This window comes from Chiloscyllium plagiosum, unplaced genomic scaffold (genome assembly GCF_037043375.1).
Source record: "Chiloscyllium plagiosum isolate Xiang-an unplaced genomic scaffold, Cpla_swu_hap1 HiC_scaffold_39, whole genome shotgun sequence".
Lineage (NCBI taxonomy): Eukaryota > Metazoa > Chordata > Chondrichthyes > Orectolobiformes > Hemiscylliidae > Chiloscyllium > Chiloscyllium plagiosum.
In genome coordinates this window covers 23,968,699-23,989,684 of record NW_028270177.1, presented here as the reverse complement: position 1 = coordinate 23,989,684, position 20,986 = coordinate 23,968,699, and the positions used below count along the sequence as shown (strand labels likewise).

Here is a 20,986-nt window from a genome sequence, read left to right as displayed (position 1 = left end):
TATAGAACTAGAGGGGCATATTATAAAATTAAGGGGCTTGCCTTTAGAAAGAGATGAGGAAGAAACTATCTTTGGAATTCTCTATCCCAGACAGCAGTGGAGGATGTCACGGAACATATTCATGACTGAGTTGCACAGATTTTTCATCAACAAGGAAGTTGAGAATTACGAAGGACAGACAAGACAGTGGTGTTGAGCCCACAGTCAGATCAGCTATGATATTATCCAATGTCACAGCTAGCTCAATGGGTCAGAAGTGTTGATCCTCTACAGAATGAAAATGCACAACAAAATAGTCGATAATAGACAAATGAAATAAATATTTTGCTTTTTTTTCCCATTATCATTCATTCACAGGATGTGGGTGTCTTTAACTAGGCCAGCATTTATTTCCCATCTCTAATTGCCCAGGGGGCAGTTAAGGGTCAACCACATTGCTGTGTGTCTGGAGTCACATATAGGCCATACCAGCTAAGGATGGCAGTTTCCTTCCCTCCAATTTCCTGGGTTTCTGGATTAACAGAACAGATTTAATACCACCAGGCTATCTCATCCCCTTCTGTCTTCTGGGCAGAGGAGAGAGATGAATGAGCATAAATCAAGAAATAGAAGGGAGACAGGAGCAAAACTACAAGGATGATGGAAATGATACTAAGCAAATTAATGCAGTTGCAGGCTGATAAGTCTCCAAGTCCAGACGGACATTACGCTAGAGTCTTCAAAGAGGCGGTGGATGTGTTGGTGTTAATTTTCCAAATTTCCCTAGATTCATGAAAGGTTCTATCACACTGGAAAGTATCCAAAATAACCCATTTATTCAGTAAGGGAGGGAGATAGAAAATAGGAAACTATAGAGCAGCTTGCTTTGCATCCATCAAAGAAAGGTGTTAGAAATGATGATAGCCATGCACGTAGGAAATCTCAAGGTAATCAGGAAGAGTTGGCAAGGTTTTGTCAAAGGAAAATAATGTTTAAACAACTTATTCATATTCCTTAAAGAAGTAAAATGCAGTGTGGATAAAGGAAAGCCTGCTAAATATATTATACTTGGATACCCAGAAGGCATTTCATAAAGTGCCACACCAAAGGTTATTGCAGAAATAAAAGCTCACAGTACAGGTGAGAAAATTGCCTGGCTGGAAAAAAACAAAGTATGCACAGATTGGCACCCAGATTAACAGAATGTGACAAGTAGAGTCCTGCAGGAGCTTCAACTTACAATTTAGGTCATGACTTAAATGAGAGAAGCCAATACATTGTAACTAAATTTGCATGACGACACCAAGAAAAGTAGGAAATTATGTTGCGAAGAAATAGAAGGAATTGCAGATAAATATAGATAGGTCAAGTGAGTGGGCAAAATGTAGCAGATGTATAATCTGGGAAAATGTGAACTTTTCACTTTTTGCAGGAAGAACGAAAAAGACTACTACTTGAACGATGAGTGACTGCAGAACTCCAGGTGTGAAGGGATTTAGGTATTCTCGTTCACGAGTAACAAAAGGGTAGTATGCAAGTACTGCACACAATCAAGATGGCTAATGGGATGCTATCTTTTATTATGAGAGGAACTGAATATAAAAATGAGAATGTTTTACTTCAATTATATAGGACATTGGTGAGACCACATCTCAAATATCGTGCACAGTTTTGGTTTCCTTGTTTAAAGAAGGATGTTAACATGGAGGCAGTTCAAAGGAGCTTTGCTACATTGATATCTGGAATGAGTAGGTTGTTTTATGAGCCTGGATTTGTTTCATTTGGAGTTTAGAAGACGGAGGGGTGGCTTAAATGTGTAAGATCCTCAAAGGTCTTGACAAGGTGGACATGAAAAGGATGTTTCCTCTTGTGAGTGAGTCCAGCATGAGGGAGCACTGCTTTAAAATTAGGGGTCATATTCCGAGGGTTGTGCGACTTTGGTACAGAATGCTTCAGAAGACCGTGGAGAGAGGATTATGGAATACATTGAAGGCAGAGGCGAATAGCTTCTTATAAGGCAGGGGAATTGAGGATCATTGGGGTAGACAGATTTGGAATTTGTAACACAAATAAACAGATCAGCAACCCATCTTGATCAATGGTGGAATAAGCTTGAGGTGCCAAATGGCTCATTTCTGAATTACGTTTGCTCACTGAGCTGGAAGGTTTGCTTTCAGATGTTTCATTACCTACTAGGTAACATCATCAGTGAGCCTTCGGTGAATCACTGGTGGTATGGTCCGCTTTGTGTGTGTTTAGGTTTCCTTGGGTTGGTGACGTCATTTCCTGTAGTGATGTCGTCATTTTCTGCTTTTTCTCAGGGGGTGGTAATGGGATCCAAGTCAACATGTTTGCTAATTGAGTTCCGGTTGGTATGACATGCTTCTAGGAAGTCTTGTGCGTGTCTCTGTTTGGTTTGTCCTTGGATGGATGCGTTGACCCAGGCGAAGTGGTGTCCCTCCTCTTCTTTTGTAAAGATACTAGAGAGAGTGGGTGATATCTTTTTGTGGCTAGTTGATGTTCATGTTCCCTGGTGGCTAGTTTTCTGCCGGTTTGTCAATGTAGTGTTTGTTACGTTCTTGCAAGGTATTTTGTAAATGTCATTAGTTTTGCTTGTTTACTGTATAGGGTCCTTCAAGTTCATTAGCTGCTGTTTTAGTGTGTTGGTGGGTTTGTGGGCTACCATAATGCCAAAGGGTCTGGCAAAGACTGGCAGTCATTTCTGAGATGTCTTTGACGTAGGAGAGAGAGTGGCTAGGGTTTCTTGATGAGTTTTGTCTGCTTGTTTAGGTTTGTTGCCGAGAAACCGGCATGCTGTGTTCATTGGGTACGCATTCATTTTGAATACACTGAATAGGTGATTTTCTTCTGCTCTGCATAGTTCCTCTGAGCTTCAGTGTGTGTTGGCTTGTTGAAGTAATGTTCTAATGCAACTTCATTTGTGGATGTTGGGATGATTGCTTCTGTAGTTCAGTATTTGGTCAGTGTGTGTTGTTTTCCTGTAGATGCTGGCTTTAAGTTCCCCATTAGCTGTTCGCTCTACTGTGACATCTAGGAATGGCAGTTTGTTGTGGTTTTCCTCCTCTACAGTGCATTTTGTGCCAGTAAGGCTATTATTGATGGACTTGAAGGTTTCCTCTAATTTGTTTTGTTTAGTGATGACAAAAGGTGTCACCCATGTAGTGGATCCAAAGTTTGGGTTGGATGGTTGGCAGAGCTGTTTGTTCGAATCTCTACATTACTGCCTCTACTAAGAACCCCGATATCGGAGTTCCCATGGGTGTTCTGTTAGTTTGTCTGTAGGTTTTGTTGTTGGAAGGTGAAGTGGGTGATAAGGCATAGGTTCACTAGCTTGATGATATTGTCCTTGCTGATGAAGTTGGTGGTGTTTGATGTATATGTCTTTGGTTCTTCTAACAGGCTGAAACTGGGCCGAAAATACCAAACCAATGCTACCTGTGAACAGTTGTACTTCCTGCACGAATGCCTAAGGAAACATGTACCACCTAAATGTTTTAAATGCGAACCTCTCCTTAACACCCCACTAGCCAAAAGAATAGCAGAGCAAAATGGCTGCAGAATGCTTAGAGAAAGGAGTAATGATGCCCACAATAGACTCTAAATAAAATCAGGAAATTTTGCACCAAAATACTTTACTCACTAATGCAATAGACTATGAAAGAACAGACATTGGGCAACGAGCCCTAGACAGCGACAAACACAGAAAATGAAAAAACTAGACTTGCAGAAAAAAATTTGACAAACTTACACAAAATAACAACACTGACAACACAGAAGCATGGATAAAAATAAAAAACTTATCTGACCGACCTTTAACAGACACTGAAAAAGCAGTCTTAGTAAGAGTATTAAATTATGACTTCCAGGATGCGGACAAAAAAGATGTATTTGCAGCATTAGTAACAACACTGAAAGACAACAAACTCGTAGAAGAAACCCAGCAAACCATCAGACAGACAGGTGCACCAACATTAAGTAGGAAAAAAGGAAAGAAACATACAAGAAAAGAAAGCACTAGAAGAACTAAAAGATAAAAATATTGTTATCCTACCTGCAGACAAACGATGCTTGACAGTCTTTCTAAATCAAAGAGACTACATTGAGAAAGTGAACGCACTGCTTGCAGATGCCAACACTTACTAACAAGTGGCGATAGACCCGACCGCACAACTAGAGACCCAAATCACAACCCTACTCAAAAAACTTCAGAAATTGGGAGAAATAAATAAGACCGACTTCCAAACAATGAAACCAAACAGATCCAACACACCATGCTTCTATGGGTTACCCAAAATTTACAAACCAGGAGCCCCCTCCTCAGACCCATAGTCTCACTATCTGGAACACCAACTTACAGATTAGCCAAGGCGCTACACCGAAGACTAAAACACTTATTATAAGACGCATGCCACTTCATCCACTCCACCCAAGAATTCCTGAAGACCGAAGACACCAAGATAGAAAAGGATGAAATAATGGTCTCTTTTGATGTGACATCACTATTCACATCCATCAACATCAACCTGGCCAAGGAAACACTGACTACACTATTAGAAGAATTGGCCATGCTAAATTGCCCAGTGTTAGGTGCATTACTCAGGGGTAAATATAGGGGAATGGGTCTGACAGGTTACTCTTTGGAGGGTCAGTGAAGACTTGTTAGGCCAAAGGGCCTGTTTCTACACCGTGGGAATCTAAATCACTTAAGAAAAGTAATCAAAATTATTTAAGATTTAGAGTATATTTTTTCCTCAAGATTACATGTTTTGGTGGAAACAGAATAAATGTTTGTTTGCACATAAGCTGGAATTTGGAAAGCAGATATAATATTTTCATAGTTTTTAATCAATGTTAGCATATTTACAATTACCAAATGAAATGCAACTATTCTGAAAAATATTTTCAAATACAAATGGAGACCTGTTGGGTTTTAGTACCATTAAGAAATCAAATCCCAACCCCCTAACACCATGGGGCATAGCATAAAACATCTCACTTACGAAATGTATAAAAATAAAATGACTTCATTGTTTCAGGGTATGGTACTTTCTTGTTACTGTTTCTACAAGTCACTTTAATTTATTCCCCATTCCAGAGTCAAGAGACCCACTGTGATAGCTATAGACTTTGATTTCTTATGGGCACTTTAGCTTGAATATATTTCCCTCTTTCATACAGCTTCTTCAATCAGAATTAAGAATACAGAGTTTCTGAATATTAACTGCAGCCCTTTATAAATGAACATACCATAGGGCGTTTTTGGAACATGCTCGGTCAGAGAATTCCTTCCTCTCAGCGCTTACGAGTTTTTGGGACTGTCTTGGCAGAGGAATAAATATTAAATTGTGAAGCAGATCATTTAACAGACTCTGAAGTACATAATAAATCTATACTGGAGGGAAAAAAATGCGGTCTTAGTACATACTGTTTTATTATTTATTTGGATTTTATTTCAATGCTGCCAGGACCTACTTAATTTGCTGCACTATTACATAAAATGATTGTGACAATGTAGCTCACATTACTGTACTTGTCACAAATCTCACCATTGAGCACTTACATATATACTTACGAATAATTTCTCTCATCTCAATTTTCACTCTTTAGCTTATCTCCAAATGAAATGCAAAGTGGTCTAACCAGATCACTAAACTGAAAACATGCACCATGTTAAATTCAATATCCATCTGCTTTGACCTGCTATACAAGTTGCAATTATACATTGTGCCAACCCATATCATTCCAGTCTGGTGCAGATTTTCTAGGCCAGAGTTTCCACTGGTTCAAATTCATACTTGTACTATGGAAAGTGTGTGCATGCAGAAGAAAAACAGAAGGGCAGCTAATCAGGGGATCCACATCAGAACAGTGTTTAACCTCACAAACCAGAGTTAAACCACTAAGCAGAGCAGCACCTACGTACTTGCAGATAAAGACTGCTGACAGAAAAAAACATGTAGTATTTTGCAATATTTTATTTTATTTATGAATAAAATGAAATGATTAAGTTTTTTTATTGAAAAAGGAGTCAAAGATTTTGAGGGGTTGAGGGTAAACAAGAAAGTCAAGATGAGGCTATAATTTGAGCAGCCACGATGTTATCAAACGGCAGAGATTACCTGAGGGGCTGAATGGCCTAATTCTGTCCTAATTGTTATTCCTATGAACGGATGGAATTGTGTTGTGGATGTGTATACAGAATCTGTACACTTGTGTATTCTTTTTCCTAGGAATCTTCTATTCCCTGTTCTGCACTACGGGAAATTATTCATTCCAATCAATCCTGTCTCATAATTTTAAATGGGGAACAAGTAACCAAAAAAACTGGACAGTAAGAGCTTTTTAAAAAATGTGAAAAAAAAAGTGAGGCAACAGTGAACAGACACCTTAGAGAACGGGCTTGGGAAATAACAATGGGGAGCAAGGAAATGGCAGAAGAGTTGAAAAAAATACTTTGCATCACTCTTCACAGTAGAGGACACTAATGACATCACGAAAATACTAAATAATAAAGGAGAGGATAGTTAAATGCAATAACTTTCATTAGAGAAAACATATGATGGAAAGCGATGGTGCTGAAAACCAAAATGTCACCTGGACTTGATGGGCTGCATTGTAAGGAAGTTGCTAGAGTTAGTGGATGAACTTTAATTAATCTTCCAAGAATCCTTAGATTCTGGGAAAGTCCCAGAAGGTTAGAAACTGTCAATATAACATTTTTGTTCAAAAGGTTAGTGTGACATTAAAAACTGGTTAAGGTAAGCAACCTATAGTTGTATCTGTCATTTGGAAAATGTTAGAGTTTATTGTAAAAGATGTACAACTACAGCATTTAAAAGAAACCTGGATAGGTAGATGAATAGGAAGGGTTGAGCGAGATATGGGTCAAGTGCTAGCAAACGGGACTAGATTAGGTTAGGATATCTGGTCGGCATGGACAAGTTGGACTGAAGGGTCTGCTTCTGCGCTGTACATCTCTATGATTCTATGCAATAACAGAGCATTTAGAAATATATAATATAATTGATCACAGTCAGCATGACTTCATGAAGTGGAAGTCATTCATCCAAAAATCATTAACAATTAAACAGAAAATAACTATGAATATTTTATTCAAGTCTAGATTGTACCATTTATCACATCAGTGGTAAAAATGGACCATCAAACTTTGACTTCCATAGTCTGGTTTTTCATGGACTAAAAAGGCTTTAAAAATGGAAGGACCCAGGTATCAGATGACTAAATGGTCACCTGATCTAGTTGTGCCAAACTCATGAAACCATCAATAAAAGAGCCACTCTGTACTGGAATTAACCGGTCATCAAAACGACTGAAACCAGCGTCTCAGATCGGTGTTTCTTGTTTGATGTACATCCTCTGGAAGTTTTACACATCAGAATGAAAGACTTGCATGCAAATCATCCAGTCTGGAAAAAATAATGAAGCCAGACTTGGGAATGTACAATTAACTATTTCAGCCAAGTAGTATAGGGAGAAAAATGATGGATTCTCAACAGCATAACAGAAGGTGTGCTTTCTCTTTTCGTTTCTCAGCCTCTTGGAAGACAATACCCAGTGAAAAGAAAATTGGAGAAACATTCATTCACAAAGAACTCAAACATATTTATGAATTTCACTATGGAGGATACAAGATATTAATTAAACAAATCAAGAAAAATTAAACTTAACAATCATTAATCCAAGCACTTCAAAGACACTCAGGATTTCTTCAACTGCATATTCTTGGCTTTCCTTTGTACCAGATGCGCTCTCTCATTTTTTAAACTTCATACCTGCCTGTGCGTTTGACGTCAGGTGCCATTGGTTTTCCTCTGCATTAGGAAGCAATAAATTCTTCTTCCTTTCACTTAAGGCACCCTTGTAATTGGCTCCTTAATTTTTGAATTAATTGAAGTATGATATAGCAGCACGCTGAAAATAATGCAAAATCACTAATGTTGCAAAATAAAGCCATTATAAAGAGGGGAGCTGATTTATCCTCTCTCAGCTGGTCATAACACCATTCCACAGAAAATCTATTGAGGACTAACTATCAACTAATAATAAACACATCTGATCAAAAATCTACAAGTCACTACCGTTCAGAGTAATAAAGCATTCCAATCTCTTCTGCACACATTTTTATAAATATTTTCAACTTCACTCCATCAAAACATATACCAATACTTGTGAATGGCTTTAAAAATCATAACCAGAGGTTATACACATTAGTAGCTTGCTTGGTCTGAATAATACAATAGTTATTCTTTAATGGTCGACAGCTTACATTTACCAGCGCTCTAATCTTATCACGTGGGTTCGTTTATTGAATTAACAGCCTTTAATTTTTAGGCTGCTTTACATTTTATTTCTGTTTCTCTAACATGTTTCTGATTAGTTTTATGCAGGACATTGGATAAGGCCTCTTCTGGAATACTGTCTCAGTTCTGGTCACCCTGTTATAGGAGGAATATTATTAAGCTGGAGAAGAGATTTACCAGGATAGTGCCAGGTATGGAAGGCTCGAGTTATAAGAAAGGCTGGATTGGTGGCAGGTTTTTTTTTTACTGGAGCGTAGGAGATTGAGAGGCAACTTTATTAAAATTTATAAAATAATGAAGTATAGATAAAGTTAACGGTAGTTGTCTTTTCCCGAAAATGGGGTATTTCAAGACTGGGGGACATAATTTTAAGGTGAGAGGAGAGAGATTTAGAAAAGACATGAGGGTCAAATCCTTTACACAGAGTGTTTTGCACGTGGAATGAACTTCCTGAGGCATTGGTGCATGTGGGTACAATTACAATGTTTAAGACATTTGGATAAGTACATGAATAGGAAATGTTTGGAGGGATATTGGTCAGGAGCAGGCAGGTGGGACTAGTTTAGTTGGTCATAGCCTGGTTGGAATGAAGGGTGGGTTTCCGTCCTGTATGACTCTAAATATTTTACTCAACAAAATGACACCCAGAAAACCAGCTGCATATCTTTTTCAAAGTGGATGAATATTCAACAAATTAGGGAAGCCACTTTCGTGGCGCAATGGTAGTGCCCCTATCCCTGGGCCAGGAGTCGGGGTTCAAATCTCACTTGCTACAGAGGTGTGTAAGAATTTCTCTGAAAAGGTTGATTAGATAAGACAGGTTAAATTAAAAATAAAATCAATTAGTTGTTCCCCTAGCTATTCTTGCATATCATTTATTCAGCTACATTATTAGTGCAGAAACCAACCACCTTCTCCATCCAAAAGCCTGCAAAAGCCAAGTGTCAGTAATACTCATCACTAATGCAAAACCACCTTTTGCATACAGCATTATAGAGGTATGACAGAATTTTAAAAATCAGCTTGCACAACAGAGAAAATGAGAGAAATGTGCATTTATTTAATGGATTAAAAGCACTTTTAAATTTAATCAAACACTTTTGAAGTGTATTCATTAATGTAAAATACAATAAATACAGTTCTTCTGAAAATAAATGGGTTAAGCAATAAAGAGGCCAAAGTATTTACAAGCAGTAACATATCCTGGTTTTTTTGTTTAACATGACATGCAATTTGACTGCAGAATAGTGGCCTTAATTGGCCTATTAAGGGACATAGTTGCCTCTTGTGGGCAAGATGACATTTGCCCCATCTTAACCAGCACCAAAGTAATTCACAGACAAGAACCTGTTCAGAAACCAGAACAATGACCAGCAACAGCAAAGTGCAGGCTTGTCCTTCCCCACAGACTTTCAACTTCATGGTGGAGGGAGTAATGGGGGGAAGGAAATGGCACCATTACGAATCTTAGATCTGTTGTTGTTCTCTTACTTCAGTATCCTTGATCACTCCTGCAAATGGGCCCCAAATTTTATATCAGAATTCACCCTGACTGGCCAATATCTAATTATACAATAAAGTAATCTAGAGATGTAATAGTAGGAGCCCCTTGTGATCTGAACTAAATATGCCCTTGGCACACGCACTTCAATATGCAGATTGATCAACACTTTGGTAAGCTGAAGCAAGGCAAACGCTACTAATTTGTTTAATTTAAAACACTAACAAGTGAACATACAAAATATGATTTTGTTAGAACACTTGTTGTGTATCTCTTTATAAGTAATAAATGGGTCAATCTGCCCTAGTTAGAGGACTAATTTTGACTTTTTATCCATCACCACAATAAAATCTGTCCACATCATTTTTGGGCCGGGAAGATTTTTTTCAAGTAAATCTGTGGAAATAGACTTGTCTTCTCTCACAGACCTCACAAAGTGGGTTGCAACACACACAACCTCAATCCAGTTCCGTTGGAGGCTGGTTGTTTCATTTCCATGTCTATAACCTTACTTGAAACCTGGGCAGAGTGGGTTCAGATTCAACCTACCTTAGCCCTTCCTTTCAACTGGAACTTCATACAACGCTCAACAGGAGGCAATATTTCAATCACTTAGAATGCAAAGATTTGCAGGGATTATCTTGGATGAGATAACTCATCCCCAACTATCCCCAATCATTTTCAGTGCTTGGGTCTTTAACATAACACTTCTTTGCCCAATTGTCTGCATCATGAAGGAGACTGAAAACTTACCTTGAACACCATTGTATAAATGACTTGTGGACTCTAAAAGCCTGGTGCATTAATTAAATTTCATGAATTTTAGCTCATCATATTCTCTGGGAATATATACAAGCAAGTAGGGAATGGAAACAGTGGAACAGATGCACCTTCAGTTATTGAGGCCTTCCACTATTTCTTCCATAAACCTGTATCTCATTATCATTCTTCACCTGATGCCCTATCTCCTTAGATGACTTCACATCAAATTTGTTTGAAATACTGTGAACCACCTGGGGGATGTCTGACCACATTAAAGGGACAATATGAATATTGTACTGAAGTGGTTGGAAGATTTTTAATTTTGACAAATTCCCTGTTCAAGATTAAAACATATTCAATTCCTTTCTATGAAAAAAGAAACTGATATTTTTTTCCCAGATTTTCCTGCTTTTTATTTAAGATTTCCAGCATCTGCCACATTTCTTTTTTCAAAAGTAATCAATGTGAGTAAGATATTCACTGGAACAAGTTGAAAAGCTCAACAATTTATTTCAGATTTGCACACTCAATCAAGGCAAACTGGAATACAAGTGTTTCAAACATGTTTAAAAAATTATTCATGTAGATATTGCTAGCAGGACCAGCAATTACTGGGTATCTCTAATTACTCTCGAGGATGGACCAGTGCAGTCTGCATAATGAAAATGCTCCCAGAAATACTGTTTAAGAGGGATTTCAAGATTTTTGGCTCAGCAAGTGAAGGAACAGAGATTATAGTTTCAAGTGAGTGACTTGGGGGGGAAACTTCCAGGGGCTGGTGTTTCCATCTGCTAGACAGTAAGAATCACACACTTGGAAGGTGTTGTTGAAAAAGCCTCGGTGAATTTCTGCAATGCATCTCATGGATGGTACACACTGCAGGTATGATGCAGTGATGGTGAATGATTAAAAGTGGCAACTGGAACTCCAGTCAAGTGAGCTTCTTTACCTTGGATGGTATGGAGTTCCTTTAACACAAGATGGCACAGTGGCTCAATGGTTAACACTACTGCCTCACAGTGCCAGGGACCCAGGCTCAATTCCACCCTCAGGTGACTGTTTGTGTGGAGTTTGCACATTCCCCCCATGATTATGTAAGCTTTCTCCCACAGTCCAAAGAGGTGCAGGTTAGATGGATTGGCCATGCTAATTTCCCATAAAGTCCAGGGACATGTAAATTTGATGTATTAGCAATGGGGAATGCACGGTTATGGGGTTTGTGTGGAATGGCCTTCAGAGGGTCAGTGTGGACTCAATAGGCTGAATGACCTGTTGAGCGACACAGTGGCTCAGTGATTAGCACTGCTGCCTCACAGCGCCAGGGACCCGGGTTCAATTCCACCCTCTGGTGACTGGCCGTTTGGAGCTTGCACATTCTCCCAGTGTCTGAATGGGTTTTCTCTGGGTCCTCTAGTTTCCTCCGAAAGTCCAAAGATGTGCAGGTCAGGTGAATTGGCCATGCTAAATTGCCCATAGTGTTAGGTGCGTTAGTCAGAGGGAAATGGGTCTGGGTGAGTTACTCTTTGGAGGGTCAGTGTGGACTTGTTGGGCCAAAGGGCCTGTTTCCACACTGTAGGGAATCTAATCTTAACACTGTTGGAACTGAAGTCCATCCAAATAAAGTGACTTCTGGTTTGCAGGTGGGTGGATGGCCTTTGGAGAGTCGGGAAGTTGGTCGTTCACACGTTGACCTCCAAGCTTCTGATCTGCTCTTGGAGCCATGGCATTTACATGGTGGTGCCATTCAGTTCACTTCTTGATCCAAGTATGAAAGCTTATTCAAGTCTTTATACAATCAAGACTTAATCTTGCTACTCCAGCAGCCTGATCTGCATATTTTGCTCTGCCATGGGCCAGCTGAAAGGTTCTGTTCTGGAAAATGATTACCTTTCCATATCATGAACATTCTATAGGGCTTGAGCAAAGGAACATTTGCAGTACATGATTCATTTTTACACTGCTTAAATCAACAATTGTATGGTGAATGAAGGGAAAAAAAAATACTGTCAGTGAGGGGGCAGCTGGTCACAATTGGGTGCACAAGGGATCCATTAACACAAGGTTGTGTATGTGGACAGGTCTACAACATTGAAATGGAAGACTTACTTATATACAGCATCTTTCATTGACTGTTTTGCAACTGATGTCCCAATGTGGTACTTTTTGAATTGTAGCTACTTTTGTAAAAAATTAATCTAAGAAACCTATCAATCAATTTACACTCTGCAAAATCCCACAAATTTCAATACAGTAAAGTCTAGGATGTCAGTTTAACACTTGCCAGACAGATGCAAGGATTAAAGTCCAGGACCAGGTAGCAGGAATTCAGTTCAGGTGCTAATGGGGCCAAAGGTTTGATTCAAGTATGCAAAAACCTATTGTAATAAAAAGGTAATTTACCCCAGTGCAGAAAACAAAATCACTTGAGTCACTGCAAAATTCAAACAATACAGCAGGAATTCAGAGGCAGTTGACCAATGAATAAGATAGTAATTGATGAGAAGCTCAAACTTCTAACACCCAATTGGGTTATCACATTGAATTGCATGAATTAATCTTATTATTCAACTTGAAAGCAAATAGTATGATGAAAAACAAGACCTCAATTATGAAAGAAACAAGAAAAAATTATTTTTCACAGTTCAAAACTATATTGGACAGTGGCTTTTAAAAGCCATGGACGATTCAAGAAAGTCAGCTTTCCTGCAAAGAAATCTAATAATATTGTACATTCTATTCCCATAATCCAAATTCTCAAAAGTTGATTACACAGGTTGATGCTTTCCTGTCATATGATTAGTGATCAATTAAAGCAAATAGGCCAACACTGGTATTGAGTCTGAAAACCTAGCTCACTGGATTTATCATACTATATCTATATTACAATACTTTGTCTGGTTTTCACTAGTGATCATGCTATTTAAGAACCATTAATTGGCTATGAAGTGTCTTTGGGGCTCCCAAAAGGATATGAATTTTATTTTTTCCTCTTTCTTTCACTGTAGATAAAGGTGCATGATGCAGCAGTGATCTGAAATTTGCATGAAGTCACAGTGTCTATATTATCAAACACAGAGGAATAAGAGGATCATTTGGCTAATCATTGACTCAGGAATTGCAGCTTGACAGGGCCTTTGAGAGAACAATTTGGGGTTCACTTGAAGTTGACTCAGTCCTGGTATAAGGAGATTATTTTATAAAGAGAGATTGAATAGGTTAGGCTTATATTCATTGATGTTTAGAAGATTAAGAGGTGATCTTACTGAAACACAAAAGACCAAGGGGGGGACTGGATAGGGTTGATACCCAAAAGGATATTTCCTTTTGTAGAGTTGACTAAAACATGGAGACACAGGTAAAGAAGAATAGATTACCCTCTTAAATATTCCCCCTCTGCTCCGTTTTAAATCTCAGAGGAGTATTAGAATGTAGAATTCCCTTCCCCAGGTGGTAATGGAGGCTGGGTCTTTAAATTTATTCAGGATTGAATTAGATAGAATATTGATAGACAAGGGAATCAAGGGTTACATAGAGTGTTGCCCGGTTAACGTAGTGAGACTACAACCAGGTAATCATGATATTACTGATTGATAGAACAGACTGAAAAGGCCAAATGGTCTACTCCTGCTTCAAAGTCCCAAATCAAATTTGTCTAATTAAGGATGAAATGAGACTGAATCTCGTGACATGCAACAAATTCAAAGGACTGTACACTAGCTTCTCCAGAATTTCACTTTATCAGTTCCAATCCATCATTCTGGAAAGACCTTTTCTCCCACTGTCAAAAGTAGCAGATTTGTATTTTAGCTTTAATCACTCTTTTGCAATCACAATGTGCCTTTCCAGAAAGCAAACATAACAGAGCAAATATACTTTCAATCGTCAATCCATCCATTTCCCCTTTAGCTATTTGTTACAAAAGTTGAAAAATGTTGTGAAAATGTACAATTGTAAGGACAAAACCAAATGCAACCTAAAAAGCACAAGATCTGTCCTTATGGAGTTCCAAAGATTACAAAGAGCATTCCAAGTGAGTTTCTCTGAGAAGATGATTCAAATATCCTTTCGTGACACCCTGTCATGACTCAGTAATATCAGTCAATTACCAATAATAGCCAAAACTATTTCCAAATTTATTAACAGATAACCTTCATTGTACACCAGATTCAATTGTATTCAAATTTTCAACTCTTTACAATTACCTACATTGAAACCCATCCACCATTCTTTTGTCTGTATACTGCATTTTTGAATTTTTTTTGGAGTAGCAATATCCAGGTTTCACAGCATCCAGATGTAAAAGTACACCCACTGTTTTTCTGCTTAAATGTTGCAAATAGGCCACAAAGGATGCAAGTCGAGTTCCACTCATAATCACGCCCACGCAGAGAACATTTGTTAACTGCTTCATAATACTAGTCCATCTGTCATTCATTTTACGAGCAGCAACCTTTAAAACCTTCACATGCAGGACATAACCAATTGCCTTTTGAAAGGGCACTATTAACCCAAGTAAATTACTGTTTCTGAAGTGCTGTAGATTTGTGAATCCACAGAAACCATGTCAACACAATGTCGGTATTGCATTGCACTAAATTTTCAATTTTTCTGGATATTATTTTCCCTTCACTTCTGTTCACCTTTATTGACTTCTTCCCACTCAAAATGAATATAATTCCCAATTATCATTTGCAAATGTTATGGACCAAACCAAACCCCCTTCAAATATATGAAGGAGCTGAAATCCTAACATTTTCTTATTTAAAGACAAGTGTAAGTTGCTGTGTTCCAGATGTAATTTGATTGGTTACACTACTCAGCTTTAAGAAAAACACACTTTATTCTTACTCTGCACTTAAAATATAAACAAAAGAAAGAAGAATTAGTCTAACTTTAAGTCTATTGGAAACCTTTCAAAGTAATAGACTATTTAACTACTGAAGTTAGTAGTTCAAGATAGTAACATCCCATAAACACAAACTTGGCAAAGGAAAATTCATAAGACATAGAAGCAGAAATTAGGCTATTCAGCCAGTCGAGTCTGCTCCGCCATTCAATCATGGGTAATAAGTTTCACAATCACATTCTCCCCATTACCCTTGATCCTCTTGACAATCAAGAACCTATCTATCTCAGTCTTAAATGTACTCCATGATCTGGCCTCCAAAGCTCTGTGGCAATGAATGCCATAGATTCCCCAGTCTCTGGCTGAAGAAGTCTCTCCTTATCTCATTCTAAGAAGGTCTTCCCTTTACTCTAAGGCTGTACCCTCAGGTCCTAATCTCTCCTACCAATGGAAACATCTTCCCAACATCCACTCTGTCCAGGCCATTCAGTATTCTTGTGTCTCAATTAGAACCCCCTCATGTATAAACCCAGAGTATAAACCCAGAGTCCTCAAACATTCCTCATGTGTTAAGCTTTTCATTCCCGCGACCATTCTTGTCAACCTCCTCTGAACATGCTCCAGGGCCAGGACATCCTTCCTGAGATATGGGGCCCAAAACTGTGCACAATACTCCAAATGTGGACTGATTACAGTCTTACAGAGCCTCAGAAGTACATCCTTGATTTTATATTCAAGTTGTCTCAACAGAAATGCCATCATTGTATTTGCCTTCCTAACTACTAACTCAACCTGAGAGTTCACCTTGGGAGAATCCCGGATTAGAACTCCCACATCTTTTTGCACTTCAGACTTCTGAATCTTCTCCCTATTTAGAAGATAGTCCATGCCTCTATTCTTCCTATCAAGATGCATGACTTCACACTTTCACACATTGTACTCCATCTACCACTTCTTTGCCCACAGTCCTAACTTGTCAAAATCCTTCTGCAGCCTTCCCATCTTCTCAAAGCTAGCTGTCCCTCTACCGGTCTTTATATCATCTGCAAACTTAGCCAGAATATCCTCAGTTCCTTCATCTAGATCGTTAATGTATAACGTGAAAGGTTGTGGTCCCAACTCTGAGCCTTGTGGAACACCACTTGTCACCAGCTGCCATCCTGATAAAGACCCTTTTATCCCCACTCTGTTTTCTGTTAGACAGCCAATCTTTTTCCATGCCAGCACCTTGCCTCTAACACCATGGGCCCTTATCTTACTCAGTAGCCTCCCTGCGCCACCTTGTCAAAGGCCATCTGAAGTCCAGGTAGATAACATCCATTGGCTCTCTTTAGTCTAACCTGGTCATTACTTCCTCAAAGAATCTTAGCAGGTTTGTCAGGCATGACTTTCCCTTGATGAAACCATGCTGACTTTGCCCTATTTTACCATACACTTCTAAGCATACAGTATAATAGACCATCTCACATGCAATGTTTTTCCAGTCCAGGAGGAAAGACCCTGAAGAGAAAATTCTGGCAGAGAGAGAGAAAACTCTAGTATTTTGCTGCAACAGGGATGTATGCAGCTTCAAAATCCCCAACAAATACTCAAAGCTAAACTGAAACCCTGGTTCTTTGGGAGCCTGACTCCATCCATTCATGCTGCTTCTATTGTTCCAGCTTTAAAAAAAAACTCCAAAGCCTCACAAGCTGTTTATTTTATCATCTTGGAATAGAAAGCTTGGCACCTATTGCTCAAAACCTCTCTCCAAACACAAAAGGCAAGACAAAATCCACCACATAAAACCATAGTATCATCACACAAATTTCTTGAAAACACAATGTTTTAGCCTCGACCACTTTCCATGGTCATTAATTCCACAGGCTCACCACTCTCTGGGTGAAAAAAACTCTCCTCACTTCGATCCTAAAAGGTTTAGCCCTCATCCTTAAACTATGATCACTAGTTCTGAAACAATTCTGCAATGGAATTAAACAACTTCGTTTTTAAACTTCTATATTCTTAAAACATGCTGATGGTGTGAAAGAAAGTGTGCACGTGTTGATTAAACACATGCACAAATTACACGCACAAATTACACAATTGTCTGCCAGTTTGTCAGATGGAGACTGGGTGTGAAACACCTGATGCTTGGGGATTTTAGGCTTCAGCAGGTAATTTACATGACTGGACCGTCTACAATAATGCTGTTTCAATCAATATTAAGGGAACATTAATACTACCCCAGACATTCTCTGCTAACCAACCAGCTGAACACTCTTAATTTTAAAACTTTAACCTATTTTTTCTAATCAACCTGCTCAGAGATGTTATTACACACCTCTGGAGCAGGTGGGACTTGAACTCATGCCACCTGGTCGGGAGATAGATACACTTAACTGCAGACTCCCTGTTAATTACATATTGTATTTCATTGTAAGCATGTGGTGTTTATTAACTGGACATTCACGAGTGCCCTGTCTGAACAGGTTGATCAACATGAGCACAAGCGCTTTATAATGAGAGACAGACTAAAAAACTTTGTTGGCTTAGAAGAAGTGTACACTTCTAAATGTGTAATTTATTTACAAAATTACAAAGCTGTAAAGGTTCACTCCAGTTCTAGCCTTCACAAGCCGATTTGCTGGAATAGAATACACCAGTGAACAGTGCCACAGGTTTCCATGCTACACAGTTCTACTTGCTCTTGGGTTAAAATACCTCCTGATTGCAAATTACAAAATTCAATGGCTGTTATTAATTAAGTTAAAATTGCTCACAGTTTAGAGAGATGATTATAAATGATGAAAGAAAAACTAAAATTTATGGAATGCTTTGCCCCTGGGAACCCACAATTGAGATGCGCTTGACAGAAGCAAGTATTCTATCAGTCACTACTGTCGGGGTGATGAGATTAGCAGTATTTGAAACTGCAGCCAAATTTTAAAGTAGCCTGTGGAAATCAATGTAAACAATCTAATTCAAAAGGACTGAATTAGGTGAACCAAACTTTTTTGATTTCTGGCATTATCATTAAGCATATGGAACATGTGGTAGTGCAAAAATATGCAGAATCTATTTTTATGTAAAGTCTGCAAAGATTGGAGTTCCCGTGTGGGTTTATAGCTCATGAGCAGGTTGATGCCAGTCTAACTGAAGGGTTAAAGAAGTCTTGCATACAATAATCTTACTTTTGTTCAAAATACAGCAAATAGAACATGCCACTTTAAAAATATTTTAATGCAAAATATTAATGAACTACAAAAGCCCAAAGCAAAGTATGTATACTTACTCTGAAGAAAAATTCTTCATTCCACTTTGGATCTAAGGTCTGAAAAAAAAAAGAAAGAGCTGATGTAAATTACTATATAAATTTAAATTTCATAATAAAACAAAATGACATAATTATACATAATGAGCAATTGTTATATTCCAGTTGGATACCATGCTTACATTTAACAGAAGTCCATTCTGGTGAAATTATGTATAAAGTCATTATTCAGGTTGGGCTGAATTTTTATATACTTTCATTTTATATTAAACAAACAGAATCACAGATGTTCAGAAAACAAAGAAGTTGGGTTAATTGAAGCAGCAAAGTCTTTTAGTCATTTTAAGAGACAAGATCTGACAATGTTATCACAGATGAAAGATTGACCTTGATGTGTTTACAGAGACAGTTATCACTGTAAATGTGGACTTGGGAATGTTTAATGGGGTGAGAAAGAAGCTGTCAGTGATACAGTGCACAAAGATGCAAAATAGCAAATATGTTAGCCTTTCAAAGAATGAAACTGCACAGACATACTCATTGACAAAGATCAAATCAGTTTCAGTAAAAACGGCCTCTGTTTCATTTAAAAATTGGTAGTAATGGTTTCTTGTACGCCTCTGGTAAACAAGGGTGCTGGTTTGACTACTTTTCAGAAATAACAGGCTGGTAGCTGGCCTCAAAAATGTCCAAGACTGGTCCTCAACATTTCAGTAATTGGTTGAGCTGCATATTCCTTACGATTGTCATAATGACCTCTGGGACTTTTAGATTTTTCCACAGGAGATAGATTCCTGCCTCTGTATATTTTGTTCATTTATGCAGTTACAAACTCAGCTGATGATAATGCTGGACAAGTCAGATCCCAAAGTGAAACCTGACTTCATAGACTATCAGTTTTGCTTTTACAATTTGGTTACCATAGTCATCATTCAGCAAAGGTGGACCAAGAAGTGAATAATAAAAAAGAAAAATGAGAAGACAAGAAAGAGACAAAGATAGATTGTAAACATTTCCAAAAGGTAGGTAAAGAGGACAAGCTTGGTGAAAATAAATATGGATGCATTAGAGGCAGATACCAATGAAATTTATAATGAGGGATTGCCAATTACATTAATCTGTGGAGGACACCAAGAACCATCCCAAAATAACTGGGGACCAATAAATTCAGTGAAAGTGAGAAATTTCAAAAATCAAAAGAAGAGAAAACATAAGAGAAATGAATGGAACCAAGTGGTGACAGATCCCCTAGTCTTGGGTGCCTTCGTCCTAAAGTTTTAAGAGTTAGATACAGAGATAGCAGATTTCTTTAGTTTCTAGATTAGTTCCCAAGCATTAGAAACACATGAGCATAACGTCATTATTTAAGAAAGGAGGTAGAGAGAAAATGGGAAATTAGTAGAGCATCGATAATAGGGAAAATGCTAGACTCTATTAGGGATTTTTAAAAGGGCCCCTGGATGGTCAACTAAAGAGAACAAAAGAGATTTATGAAAAGGAAACTACACAAATTTTCTTAAGAGTTTTTTGAGGATATAAGCAGGAAGATGGATAATGGGAAACCAATCTACGTACTGCACTGAATTTTCAAAAAGCATTTGATAAAGTGCTGCACAAGATGTTAACATACAAAATGAGCACTAAAGGACATGGATTATATATTAGTCTGGATTGCAAAATAGTTAATGGATTTTAAAAAAAAGTAGGAATAAGAGGATACGTTTCAGTTGTATAAATTGGAGTGTCTCACTTTTTCTTTAGTTCCCAAAGATCTCACTTGGGCATAAGTATCCACAGGCCTCCAAGGGAATTCTTCAGAGATTCCCTTGTTCAGTGCAATACTGTTCTAAGACTTTCTTTTTAGTGATTCGGTCAACTGCGTATAGTCATATTAAAATTGCAATCTCATGGAGGTTTATACAATAATTTCTGTACAGAAATTCATTCCTATACTTATCTTGGAAATTTTGAAATTAAAAAAGGTGAAGAAAGTCTGGATAATATATTACTGACCTTCTTGATTGTCTTGGTTTGAACACTGGTCAGCTCTCCATTTATTGGATCATACAAAGTCACTTTAGCATATGGATCACTATGCAAAAAGAAAGAGAAAATGAGTTACAATCTCTGTTGACAGTTTAGATAAGAACAGTCATAACTAGTGAAATTATATCACCTGTCCAGACAGCCTCAGATATACCTGCAACCAGTGACAGCTACAGATGGCAGATCAGCTTTTTGAAAATGAACTACAGAAAGTAACAGGCCCAGATGAAGTCCCTGGCTGTGCACTCAGATGCTGC

General features: G+C 38.1%; 1 protein-coding gene across 2 annotated transcripts in view; it reads right to left on the bottom strand.

The window, feature by feature from the left end:
* The window catches only part of nedd4a (NEDD4 E3 ubiquitin protein ligase a), a 152,773-nt gene that overhangs the window by 97,812 nt on the left and 33,975 nt on the right, over positions 1 to 20,986 (bottom strand). For both annotated transcript variants that reach the window (XM_043677486.2, XM_043677487.2), the window contains exons 3-4: positions 20,697 to 20,775; positions 18,705 to 18,743 (exon numbers count right to left, since the gene is read on the bottom strand). In XM_043677486.2, coding sequence (XP_043533421.1) covers positions 18,705 to 18,743; positions 20,697 to 20,775 — 118 coding nt within the window. The remainder of the gene's footprint in view (positions 1 to 18,704; positions 18,744 to 20,696; positions 20,776 to 20,986) is intronic.